The following is a 12,443-nucleotide window of genomic DNA, read 5'->3' as shown; positions in this document are numbered from 1 at the left end:
GACTAATTATTTTGATGGCACTTTCTTTTCCGCAGTCCAAAAACTGTTTTGTGATTTCAGTCTCCTACGTCAGAATGCAATAGAATTTCAGAAGACAGACAAATGTCCTGGTAGAGAAGTTTCCAGATTTGTGTCATCATACTAAGACTACAAAGATCATGCCTACAATAGCACTTCCTCAACTGCTACCATTGGTTGAATTAGAAGGCCAGTGGATGACAGGAAACTGTAGTGCTTGCATTTGTTCTGTTTAAACCGTATTACCTTACATATTTTTTAAACAATAAAAACTAGCACAAGTCAAATATACAATCACACCATAAAGTAGTAGGTGACTGATTATTTTAGTAAGACCAGATGTGGCTTGATTTCTGTATTAAGAGAGGGCATCTAGCAAGCTATGTTGATTTCCATTAGGTTGTGTATTTTGTGACTACAGTAATCTCTCAGAGAGTACTACGTTAAAAATACAGACTGTATTTGCACTGTCTGTATTTACATGTAGGCATACTTACAAGGGAGAAGAGTCAGTTGTCTTTTATTTCTATTGTTTTGAGGCAGCAAGATACTATGGTGATGAGTGCCACAGACATGTTTATAAACAAGTATTTCTCTCTTGGAAAGGAAAAAGAGGTCCCTTCTGCACTTTCAGATTCCTCCAAATTCTCTTCCCAGTCTTGTCATTCCCTCATCCAGTCAAACTGCCCATTTTCCAAATCATAAGTGTTACCATCAGTCAGACACTTGTCTTTTACTCATTATATTACATTCCCTTACATTTCAGTATTTTCCTTGTATTGTACTTCCTCTCCCCCTCTTGTCTCCAGGTCTTGAACTAAATTCTATGTTTTGGTCTCCATTCTCCTCTTAAACTTCCACTGACCACTTCCCAACCGTTTTCACCCTCTCTGGCCTCGTGGGCATGTGTAACAGCTACCTCTTCTCCCCAACTTCCCTGAATCACCATCTCCATTGAAGTATGCCATATGTATCCCTGAGCCTGATCTCACTCTAGATCTACCCAAAGAGCATCTTGGATTTCCCATCGTCGTATCAACATTAAAACCAGAGCATTATAGAAAGTTATTTAGATGGGACCTCTGAAGATCATCTACTCCCATCTTCTACTAGAAGCTGTATTCCAGCCAACACTAGATGAAGTCAGCTGCAGCTCTTGCTAGCCAAGTCTCGAAAAACCTCTAAGGATGGAGGTGCCTGAGCTTCTCTAGGAAACCTGTCCCAGTGATGCACTACCCCTCCTGGCAAAGTTCTTCTTAACACTCAGTTCAAACCTCCCAGACACAGTTTGTGCCTGCTGCACCTTGTCATACCTTCTAACACCACCAAGAAGAGCCTGACCCTGTAGTCTTTACAAGACTGCTTCCAGTGGCTATAGGCTGCTATTAGATTACCGGCAGACTCTTTTCAGATGGACTAAAGTTCAGCTCGCTCACCTTTTCCTTACTGGTCGCAAACTCTAGCCATCTTGGAAGCCTTCTACTAGCCCCTCCAGTTTATCAATATCCTTCTTGAACTTGAGGGAGTAGTTTTCTCAAAACTGGACACAGTGTTCAAAGTGCAATGTCATGAACACCAAGAACATGGGGATGATAACTACCTTCTCCAGCTTCTGGAAATGGGGAAAAAAAAAATCCTCTCCAAAATTGAATATTCATCTTACCTCCACATTACTCTTTTTTTTTTTTTCCTGGCCCTGTCAACATTACTAACGCCCGTTACCTTTTTTTTTTTTTTCCCAGCTCTGTTATTTTCAATCTGTGTCTCAGCTACCCTCCTAACAACTTTTTTAAGTTCTTTCTCCTTATTAGCAAGTACACTATTGGTTCATTCTCCAAAGCTTCTCTACACAATGGCCACCTTTCCTCACCCTTTCTTTCTTTCACCTGTTCAAAATACCACTTTTGAAAATTAATCTCTCTTTACACAGCCATGTCTTTGCTCTGTATCGCTTTATAATGTATTTCTGGGTTGCCTATACTCCTGGCCCATCCTACTAAACCTCAGTCCATTTCCTTACTCCAGGGTGTTCCTCCTTCCCCTGCCTGATGTATGTCCAAGGTATAGTACTAGTACTATGTCACTGTGTGTTTACAAAACTCTCTCTTCATACACATTCAACTTCTTCTATAATGTCCGCTTGGTTCATGATAAATTCATGAAGAAAGCTTTTTTAAAAAGGGGGTTTTGTCTATGACGATTTTGATTTTGGGCACCAAATGATGATCATTAACAGCAGCTGCAAAATCACCCCTCTTTATTGTTTTATGCCCTTCAGTTACATTTGCACTGCCTGAGTTGTGGAGGTAAATATCGAAAATATTAGCTGCAAGCTTCCTCAGAAGGCAAATCTTTCCCACATCCTTCCCTGCAGTTCCTCTTTAAGAGGTGTCAGCATGGCTGAGAGAATGAAGTGGCTCCACATTGTTTGCCTGAACCATTATGTGTTTAACATTTCCATAACAAAAGTGCCACTCGACTTCTCCCCGATTAATGCAGCTCGAGGGCTCTTGTCCTCCTTTAATAAAACATTGTTGAAATCATTTATTTAGAGCCCATGGTTACTAGTGGGAGAATGACCATCTTTGTGCCAAAATATAGTGTATACAGTCCACTATTTTGTAGTAGATCATTCTGTTATTTAAGAAATTGATTAAATGGATGTCTTAGAAAGTATTTATGCTAATAGAGCATTACTTATGTCATTCAGACAGTCAATGTGAGCCTTTTCAACTGTCTACTGCAGCCAATGGCTCAAGTAAAATACAGTAACTTTTGACTTCACTGCTTACAAATCTGTATCACAGACTTGAAATCTCACAGAGAAGCACTGCTCTTCCCATTTGAAAATGTTTTCTGTTGCAAGACTACCTGATTTTCCTGAGGACTTGCAATGGGTGTGTTATCACAAGCAGTGTGGCAGTGTGTGATGCTATCACTGGGGACAGGAACAAAATCGATTGAAGGTGTGAAATTGTTTTAATGCAATGCAACTCAAGTCACTCCTGCAGCATTTTCCATGACTCAGCTGGTGATAATTTTGTGTCCCACTACTTTTCATATGTGCATCTTGGCTATATTGGAGTTCATCTCACCCTCCTCCAGTGTACTCAAAATAAAAAACAAACCAAAAAGCAGCTACTGGTTTTGCATTGCACTGAGATGGATTTTCTTGTTCTGTACCCGCAAAGTTGTCTGCAGCCACCTTAGCAGCCCTACCACAGATATACTCTGTAGATGCATGCCTGCAGTGGAGATCTGGTACACTGACAGCTCTTAGGAGAAGTGGAAAGGAGATTGTAACTAAAACCCGTCATGCTTTCCAATATGACTGTGAAAGACTTGGCCAAACCAGAGTTTTCCTTTCCATCATTGTAAGGCTTCATTTCATAACAATTTTGAAAGTTACATATGCCTGCCTGTATACATTGGTGTATAGTGTTAAAAATAAACAGAGACCTTATGTTATGTCCATTGTGATTGCATACAAAAGCTTTGCTGTGCGCTTGGGTGATCAGTGAAGCTTGAATCTCCCTCTATTTACTGTATGGTCACTGTCAGTTCAATGAACTGCCTCCTTGTTCTCCACCATTGTCCCACACTCCCTTAAACATTTGTCACTGAAGTGCCTCCAAAGACAAATAAACTGTCACCAAGAATTCAAACCTGGTAACTGGGAATAAAAAGGGAGCAGAACCTACTGGATTATTTTACATGAAATGGTGAAGAGTTCCTTCTCCCCCCCGGAAGAGACTGACTGGATGGGACCTTGACAAGGAGCACTTTCAAATACCCATATAAATGAGAGAACTTCCTTTCCTGTAGAAAAACCTCCCTCTGACAGGGAACGAGTAGTCTTTTCCTCGCTTAAAGCAATCCTTGCTACATCCCTTGACATTTCAAGAATTTCCATTTGTCTCAAAATCAAGCAAACGAAATACGAATTTGATGGACATCAACATTTGCACAAGCTTTGCTGACCGGGACACATACCAATACAGGCAGCCATTCTGGAATTGTGCTTACTCCAGCAACACAGAAAAACCTACTGAGTTACCTCCTTATGGGGAGGAGTTTCCAGGACAGAATTAGTTCAGCTGTATTTATTGTACAATTATTTAAATTAAAACAATCCACTTTCTGTGGAGAAGGAAGTATACAGATGAGTCCTCACTGCCTAGTGGTGCTCAGTGTTGATTTATTCCAAGCAGATGCTTTTGACAGGAGCCTGTAAAATCAAGTCTTGAGTTTATTGTAGCAGTTAATTATCAGTCCTTTTCTAGTGCTAATGTCCTTACTCCTTACTGAAGAAAAATAAAGGCTTTTAGCCGGGACTTAATTTTTCATAAAGGAGTTAAATAGTCATTGTGGGCGCTAACTGTTGACAAACAGAAACTATGCTTCTGAACATCTGAAGAACTGGAGAAAGTATTTAAGATCATCCCTACACAACTGTGAACTCAGCACTTTGTAAAGAAAGCTGACTCTATTTACAACTACTCAGTCCTCTTCCTGAAGAAAAAAAGGTTCCAGCCTTGTTTTAACAATAAGTTTACTCAACCATTCAGATGACTTTAAAGACAAACTTCAGATCATAGTCGCACACTATAATCATACAAGTTTGGTATCACAAGTATTTGGGGGTTGGTTTATGCATTTGCATGTACACCTGTGTGTGTTTATTGCTGGGCAACCTAATCAAATTCATACTCTAAATAAATAAAATAATCTGTCATTGAAATAACTAATCCAGAAACAGGTATTTCTGATTTTGTTGATTTATACAACAGACAGATGTGGAGTTGTGCTCTGTCAAGATCTGGTAAAATGAAAAAGACACTATCTTGCTAATCTGTCACCCCCTTAGTCAAAGTTTATTTGTGGTAGCTTTTAAACTTCTGACTTGCCTTCCAATTATGGCATTTAAAAATAAAAGTTTTAAATAAACACCATGAATAGAAGATAAATAAACTACACACACCTCCCTTTTTTCCTTTTTTTTTTGGTGAGTGCCTAGCTTGACACAGTCCAAACTCAAATCCCCAGAGGACTGAGCTCTCTCTTTTGTGTTAATGTTTAAAAGATTTTCCAGTGCTGGAGTTTATTCCTACTGCAAACAATTTCTATTTACAAGGTCAAGTGTATCAGCACTCGACACAGCTTAAGAGTGTAATTATTTATCTAAGGGCGTTTGAGTGTAGATCAGTAGCTCTGGCAGCAAACCAGGCTTCAGCACGATGCAAAGCAACTCCCAAGAACAGTATTACAAGATTTAGTAATTGCTGATCCCTCCAGTGTGTTTACTTTTGCATTCTTCGTCGGGGAAGAAGGCAGGCTGAATGGCAACTTTTCGTGTGTTTTGTTGCAGCCCCCTTGATGCGTGCACTACTGCCTGCACGAAGCCTTGTTCAAAACGTTTGCCACCTCTGTGTAATGTATTTCTCACCATTTACTTCTTTGCACGCCTAGGAGCATTTCTATAAGCGTCAGCGAGAGCAACATGCCCCCACTTCATGAAGAAAGCACAGCACACTAGTAATTCTACATACATACAGGAGCAGCGTACTTGAATTGCTTTACTCTTTTCTGGCACTGGCAAGTTACCATGCCAACGCATTATAAAATCAACCACTCTTTTAAAGTAGTACTTTCAAAGCTGTATTTACTTCTTGCATGTAATTATTCATTAAAGTAAGAATAGCAGTAATTTACAACTATGTTAAGTATTACAGGCAGACAGAGATTTTTGTTTGTTGATTGTTTTTGGTTTGTTATTCTGTGGTTTGCTTCCCCACCCCCCCACCCCCCTCGGGTGCTGAGAGTTCAATGTCCTGGAAAACAATTTCACCGCATCCATTATTTAAAGCTCTTTCTTTACTAATTTACACGTTCAGAAAATACAAAAAGCCATACATATTTAAAACACGGGCCTTTTTTCACGCCTCCTATAAAAAGTACAAGGTTTAAGGCAGCTCAGAAATGCGTTTATACAATTCTACAACGTTTAATAAAGTCTCTCCAAATAAGAAAGTTAACTTCCATTCTGTAAAATACACCGTACATTTGATGTTCTAGAGAGTATTTCACTGAATCACTATTGCTGGTATCCCTTTAAACATAAAACGAAATCTGTACCTTTCCAGAAAATAACAGCAAATGCCATTATCCGGCAAATATGATGTGGATTTAAAACTTTTATTACTTTTTAAAAAATAAATTATCCCCAAAGCATACAATTTATAAAATTCTATATACAAAGAAGAGCGACTGGTAACAAATCCCAGTTTTAAATACATTTTTTATATAAGATTTACCAGAGGTCAGCACCCTGATATGACAAGAGGCAATATAACTTTTCAGGTTATTTGTACATACATGTTCTCGAGTTTAAAAGTGTCTTTCAAAGATGGCAGTGCAGAGCTCTTTTAAAACAAAAGTTGCATTGTTCAGTATAGCAAACAACTCCGAAAAAAAAAAAATATCTCTTTATGTCGCTAGGTTAAAGAAAAAGAGACGGCTGCTGGCACGCTTTTGCTATAAGGAAGATGTGTGTGCAAGAGGGAGTGCTGTAAACCACAGAATGTATTCAGTCTATTTCCTTAAATTTAATTAACGGCAGATGCAGCGTAACCCTCTTTCGGGCACCACTGCACCGTGAAGAGCGAGACTTTGAGAACGATAATGAAGTTGCTGACTAACCAGTACGGAACAGCTTTGGCAGCAAGTGTGGGTAGCTCACCTCTTTCTAACCTTCATGTCAAAGCTTAAAAATATCCCCTACCAGCATGCCTTTACTCCTGGTTTCTCCCGGGGGGGGGGGGGGGGGGGGGGGGAAGCAGCGGGGAGCCTGCCGCATCCCCGCTCGTCCTCTCTCCGTTAGCCCGTCTGCTCGCTGCCAACGCCAAGGGGGGATGGCAAGCCATTGCATAGTGCACACTCGAGACCAACACCCGAAAACAGAGCGGCCCGCTCCGCTCCCGCCACGGCCTCGGCGGCCGGCTCGCAAGGCCGCGGCGGCTCGGCCAGCCGGCGGCTGCCGGGGAGGCCGGGCCGGGGGGAGGGTGCGACGGGCGCGGCGTGCAGCAGCGAAGGCGGAGGGGGGGGGCTCCGCCGTCGAGGAGACGCGGCGGGTGGGGGGAACAGGGAGAACGGGGCGCCCGGACTAACGGTCTGAATGTTTAAACCGCGCGGCGCGGAGGGAGGGCCCGGCTCGGCCCAGCGCCGAGGGCGGGCGGGCGGGCGGACTGCCCCTAGAGCCGCTAGAGCCGCGGCAGCAGCGACAGCAAGATGGAGGCCAGCAGCGCCCAGGCCGCGACGGCGGGCCGGCCGGCGCTATCCGCCTGCACGGGGAAGCCGGGCTCGGCGCCCGCATTGTCCTCCGCGTCGTCCCGCCCCTTCTGGCTCGGCTCCTCCTCGTAGTCCTCGTCGTAGTACTCCTCCAGGCCGCCGTCCGAGCCGCCGCTGCTGCCGGCGCCGTTGCCGCCCGTGTCCGCGCCGAAGCAGAGGCGGGCCATGTTCTCCTTCACCGACTCGCAGATGGGCCGCTCCAGCCCATCGCAGACGCAGTCGTTGAGCAGCACGGCCTTTGGCACGGCCAGCATGTCCTCGATGACGGCGCGGCACTCCGGCGTGCAGCGCAGCCCGTTGAAGAGCTTCCCGCAGTAGGTCATGTACCGGTTGAGCGCCAGGCTGCAGCGGCTGTCCCAGTCGCAGCGCCGCCGCGCCTCCGTGCAGCCCATGACGCCGGGGCCGCCGCCGCCGCCGGGGCCGCCGCCAGGGCCGCCGGACGCCGGGCTGCTGGTGCGGGGCAGGCAAGGCTCGATGGCGCGCTTGGTGGCGCGGCAGTTCTCGTCCTGCGCGCAGTCGCAGTCCTCCAGCGCCGGGCCGCGCCGGGTGTGGTTGAGCTGGATGAGGGCCGCGATGCAGTGGCTGGGGCACCGCCGCCTGGAGGAGGCGGCGGAGCCTGCAGCGGCCGCCGGCCCGTCCCCGCCGCCGCCCGCCGGCGGCTGCTGCTGCAGGAGCACCGGGGCGCACGCCTCGGTGTACTGGCTGTAAGCGTAGCTGCACTCGGGCTCCCCCTGACACTGCAGCACCGCCTGCCAGCAGATCAGCCGCCGGCCCTGCACCAGCGAGCCCCGCGGCGGCCACACGGCGCCCAGTGCCGCCGCCAGCCACAGCCAGGCGGCCGGCCGCGGCCAGCGGCGCCCGCCGCCGCCTCCGTGACGAGCGGGAGAGCGGGCCACCATCGCGGGCGGCGGCGGCTGCTGCCGCAGGCGAGCGGAGAAGAGGCGCTGGTAGACGAGGAGGAGGAGAAGGAGCTGCCGCCCGTGGAAAAGTTTGCAAAACTCCCACCGGCCGTGTGCATGAGGTCTCCTCGCATCAATCCATCCGCGCCGGCTCCGGGGCCCTCGAGCCCCCGGGAGCTGAAGCCGGCGGCGCCGCCGTACGAAAGCAGACGCCCGGGGTCGTTCCGCTGCCCCACCCGCTGCTCCCGGCTTGGCGACGGCGGCGAAGGCGCCTGGAGAGGTGGGGGAAATCAGTGCAAACCGGCGCCCGGAGGAGAGCGGCTGCAGAGTGCGCTCGGGGACGTGCAGGCTGCGCCGGGAGAGCTGCTCATCGTGCCGTCCTGCTCCTCATGCAGTTCCGTTTCTCTTTTTTTTTTCTTTTTTTTTTTTCCACAAAATAAATGCCTAGCTGCTGCCGCTGCCGCCGCCGCTGCCTCCTCGGGAGCTTTTAACTCTCCGCTCGCAGCATCCTTGCACATGCCAGCCGCTCCGATCCCATTCACAGTCCAGGGTCCGCTCACTCCTTCTCCGTACGGGTTGCCCTTTCGGGTGGCAGAGAGAAGAAATGTCTCTCCCCGCTAGCCAGAAGACGGCACGGGGAAGGGAGAAGAGGCAGCCTTCAGGGTCTCTTTCTCTCTGGGCGACTGATGCTGCTTCTGTTGTCAACAAGCCCTGCAAGCTGCTCTGCGGATCCGTCTGTGGATCTTTTTTTCTTTGCAAGGCTTTAAATACAAAAGTGCCCTCCGAGCAGCAGCAACGTGCTCTGATTAGGCCTCATTATGCATGCATGGAAAAGCAAACAAACAAAAAAAATTAGCAACGCTTCTTCTTTTACACATCCCCCCAGCCTGCGCTCTCTCGCTCCCTTTCTCCTTTTCTCCACTTTTTTCTCCCTTCGCTCGGCCCCCGTTCCCTGCTTCGCCACTTGCCATTGGTCCAGCCTGTTGTTGAAACTTTTTTTTCCCTCTTCTCTTTACGATCTGCTGGAGGGAGGGAAGGAGAGAGGGGGGCTGGAGGGCAGCTCGCATTCAAAGCTTGAAAGGAAAGGCTTAAGGAGAGTGACAGCCCCCCGAGGAGCCCCTCCTCCCGTTAAGGCGGCGCGGCGGCCGGGCTAGAGGCGCGCAGCGGCTGCGAGGATCGGCGCTCCGGGGCTCCCCAGGCGGCGGCGGCGGCGGGGTGTGGGGGTGTGGGCTCCCCGGGAGCACCGCGCCGCGCCGCCGCGGAGCAGAGCGGCAGGCGGCGTGGGTCTGCGTGCTTTTCCGGGAGTGTTACTCTTAAACCGGCCCTGCTCCTTGCAGCACGAAAAAAAAAAAAAAAAAAAAAAAAAAGGTCTGTAGCCTGAGTGATGCGTGTGCTCAAACTTCTCACTGATTCAAGTGAGGGCAGAGCTGCTTCCCGAAAGGTAGGGAGGATCAGGCTCAAAATGGGACCGACTTTGTTCTTGCTAATCTAAACACAGCTCCTGGTTTCAGTGTATTAGTGCACTCAGGGAGAGCAAAGCTAACTCTTACTAGTGGTGTGCTGCGGCCGTGTAAGTACTAGTTTGCTATGCCTTCAGTATTGCGACTTTTTTTCCACTTACGCATCTCCCGCCGATTTTAGACTCGCTCAGCTCAGCCTCTCGCCTGAGTTTTTTGTGCACGGGTTTAAGACACTACCTACGAGGCTTCCTATTGACAGAAATCCTGTAGGTCTCGGTATGATACTTTATTAAGGTCTGCCAACTAGTAAAAAGTTGTCTAAAATCTGTTAGTTAAGAGGATGAAATGTGTTTTCATTGAAAGCCACATACCTTGCCGACGTCCTGCCTTCCTGTTAGAGTCTCCGTTCGCTTTGACTTGCTTGTAAGGAAGTAGACAGAAAAATATTAAGACACAACGAGAGAAGTGTAACAAAGTAAGTAGTGGTGCATTTACTCATTGCCTTTCGTTTCAGTGCTACCTTAATTCCAGAGCAACGTCGTCTCCGACCACAAGGGGCATTAGTAATCTGCTGCCTGTCAAAACTGGCGCTTTTTTCATCCTGAGACTATCAGTTCCATCTGTCACAAAAATTAGGACCAAATCTATTTTCCAGAAACTCGGGGATCTTGGGATCCTATGTGGTGTGGACTGATGTCTGTCTGAAAGTGTGTGGAAGGTGAAATTGGCAGTGTGGTGTGGCTGGGAGTCAGTATGATTGGTGTGTTAAGCATTCGTAGGGATTTACTCCATTGTCATCAGTTTTACAAACTGCTTGTGCTTCTTCAGTACAGTTTTGCTTTTTCTGGTGCAAAAATTGTGTTTGCTTGTGTTTTTAAATCCATGAAAACTGCATTCAGAAACTATGCTTTCATCCACCTAGCTTAGAGCCATTTCTTTTAATTCGTGTTTAGTAGTGTTATTAAAAATGCCAGATGCCATTCAGGCAGAGTGCAGTAAATAACACATTGCTATCTACACTGGACTCTTTCAATCATTACTTTGCAGCGCTATTCACAGATTATAACACTTAGGTGGATGTTGGCTACTTTGTACAACATTGCAGATGCTGTACAAAGTGCTGCCACACTGCCTGATTGCTAGGAGAACTGGTCCACGCTGGTGCAGCTGGAGGGGAGGGGGCCTGGATGCCAAGATGTTCCAGGTGTAGACAGTCTGAGAGAAGGGAAGAATCATGCCTTGGTGTGGGACAGGGCCCTCCTGAGCTTCACCAGCATGGGAGAACAGGAATCTGCCCCAGTGGGTCTGCCTTCTGTGGACAGCTGCGAGATGAGCTTGCCTTCCCCCCCCAGCTCCTGCCTTCATCTGCAAAATCCGTCCAGCTCGCCTGACCATTTCTGGAGCAGAAAGCATGCTGTTTAGTTTGTGAGGAATGGGAGCAGCTGAACTTCGGAGCTCCCAGGAGGGGGAGTAGAGGAGCCTTCACTGCCGGCCTTGCATCCCTGCGTGGCTGGGAAGAGGCTGCTGTGGTGCTGCCAGAGCAGGAGGAGAAACAATGCATGGTCCCACTACAGGCTTCCCTGGCTGGGGACAGTGTTCATTTTGCCTGCTGGTCTGAAAGGCGGGACATGACGTGAAGCATCAGTCATAGGCAGAATTTTTTCAGATACACCTTTCAGTTGCAGAAATGCATGTTTCATACAGTAGTAAATGTAATGGAAATGTTGACTTTGAAGTTTGGAACTTGGAATTTTCTTTGGTGTCATAAAACTGACAGAAATTGTAACACAAAATAGTTGGGTTCTCCGCTTTCCACACCTTTTAGCCATGTAGAATATGATCATCTGCATCCAGGATTATACATCCTTTGTCCATAAATTAATTTCTTAATATAGTTTAAAACATACTAGTTTGTCTTCATTTAATAAGCATTTGGATTCTGTCTGTATCTGTAACTGACATTTTGGGTAAGGACTTTGGGACTCACAGTGATCTGCTGGAGGAAGGAAATCTTTTCTAGTGTGGAACTAAACTAGGGAGGGAAGTAACTCTCTGGTCTCTCTGATGCAGGTTTTCTAAAAACAGAAATGGTATAATCAAATTCAGCTTTTCAGTTTTCAGAATAGCTCTAAAAGTAATGAGGCAGACAACTCTTGCTCTTTTTCACAAAGTACCATATAGGAAAATATATCCCATGACCAGACAGTAAAATGAGATCTTACAGCTTTCTGAATTGCCGCATTTGCTATGTTTTCAGTTCACCATTCTTTCCTCTCTTAGCAATTAATTTTGTTCTTTACACCGTCTCTCCAAATTAATATAGAGTGGTGCTCTTCCATCACTAGGGGTCATTTTGGCAGCCAGAAAAAGCCAGTATGTATCTGATGTAGATTTACTGGAAAGAATCCTACGCACCTTTTTGTTTAATCCTGATGTCTTTCCCCCCTTTTTATTTCACACCCTTTCCTAATGGATCTTCTTTCCCACTCATGTTTTCTTTAGTTGTTTCTCTGACCTATTTTGCATCAAAAGTTTTTAGAAAATAAGAAAATGAGACACCACAGTTGACCTTAAAATTTAGCAGTTCACATTCAGATATAATTAAATATACATGACCCATATGTGTGGTTAATTCCTCTCAAATTATTTCTGTGTCTTTTATTGGGTTACATTGTTTTTTTCTACATTTCAGGAGATTTAGAACTGCTATTAAAAATGT

The 12,443-nt window shown here is 46.6% G+C and overlaps 1 protein-coding gene across 1 annotated transcript; it reads right to left on the bottom strand.

Annotated features, from left to right (window-relative positions):
- Window positions 1–5,829: 5,829 nt before the first annotated feature.
- GAS1 (growth arrest specific 1) lies at window positions 5,830–9,567 on the bottom strand. The gene has a single exon (XM_074932697.1). The coding sequence runs from the start codon at window positions 8,262–8,264 to the stop codon at window positions 7,278–7,280; it is 987 nt and encodes a 328-aa protein (XP_074788798.1). The 5' UTR covers window positions 8,265–9,567; the 3' UTR covers window positions 5,830–7,277.
- Window positions 9,568–12,443: the final 2,876 nt, after the last annotated feature.

The sequence above is a fragment of the Athene noctua genome, chromosome Z (assembly GCF_965140245.1).
Source record: "Athene noctua chromosome Z, bAthNoc1.hap1.1, whole genome shotgun sequence".
NCBI lineage: Eukaryota > Metazoa > Chordata > Aves > Strigiformes > Strigidae > Athene > Athene noctua.
The sequence above is the reverse complement of the archived record's forward strand: the minus strand, read 5'-3'. Positions and strand labels throughout refer to the sequence as shown.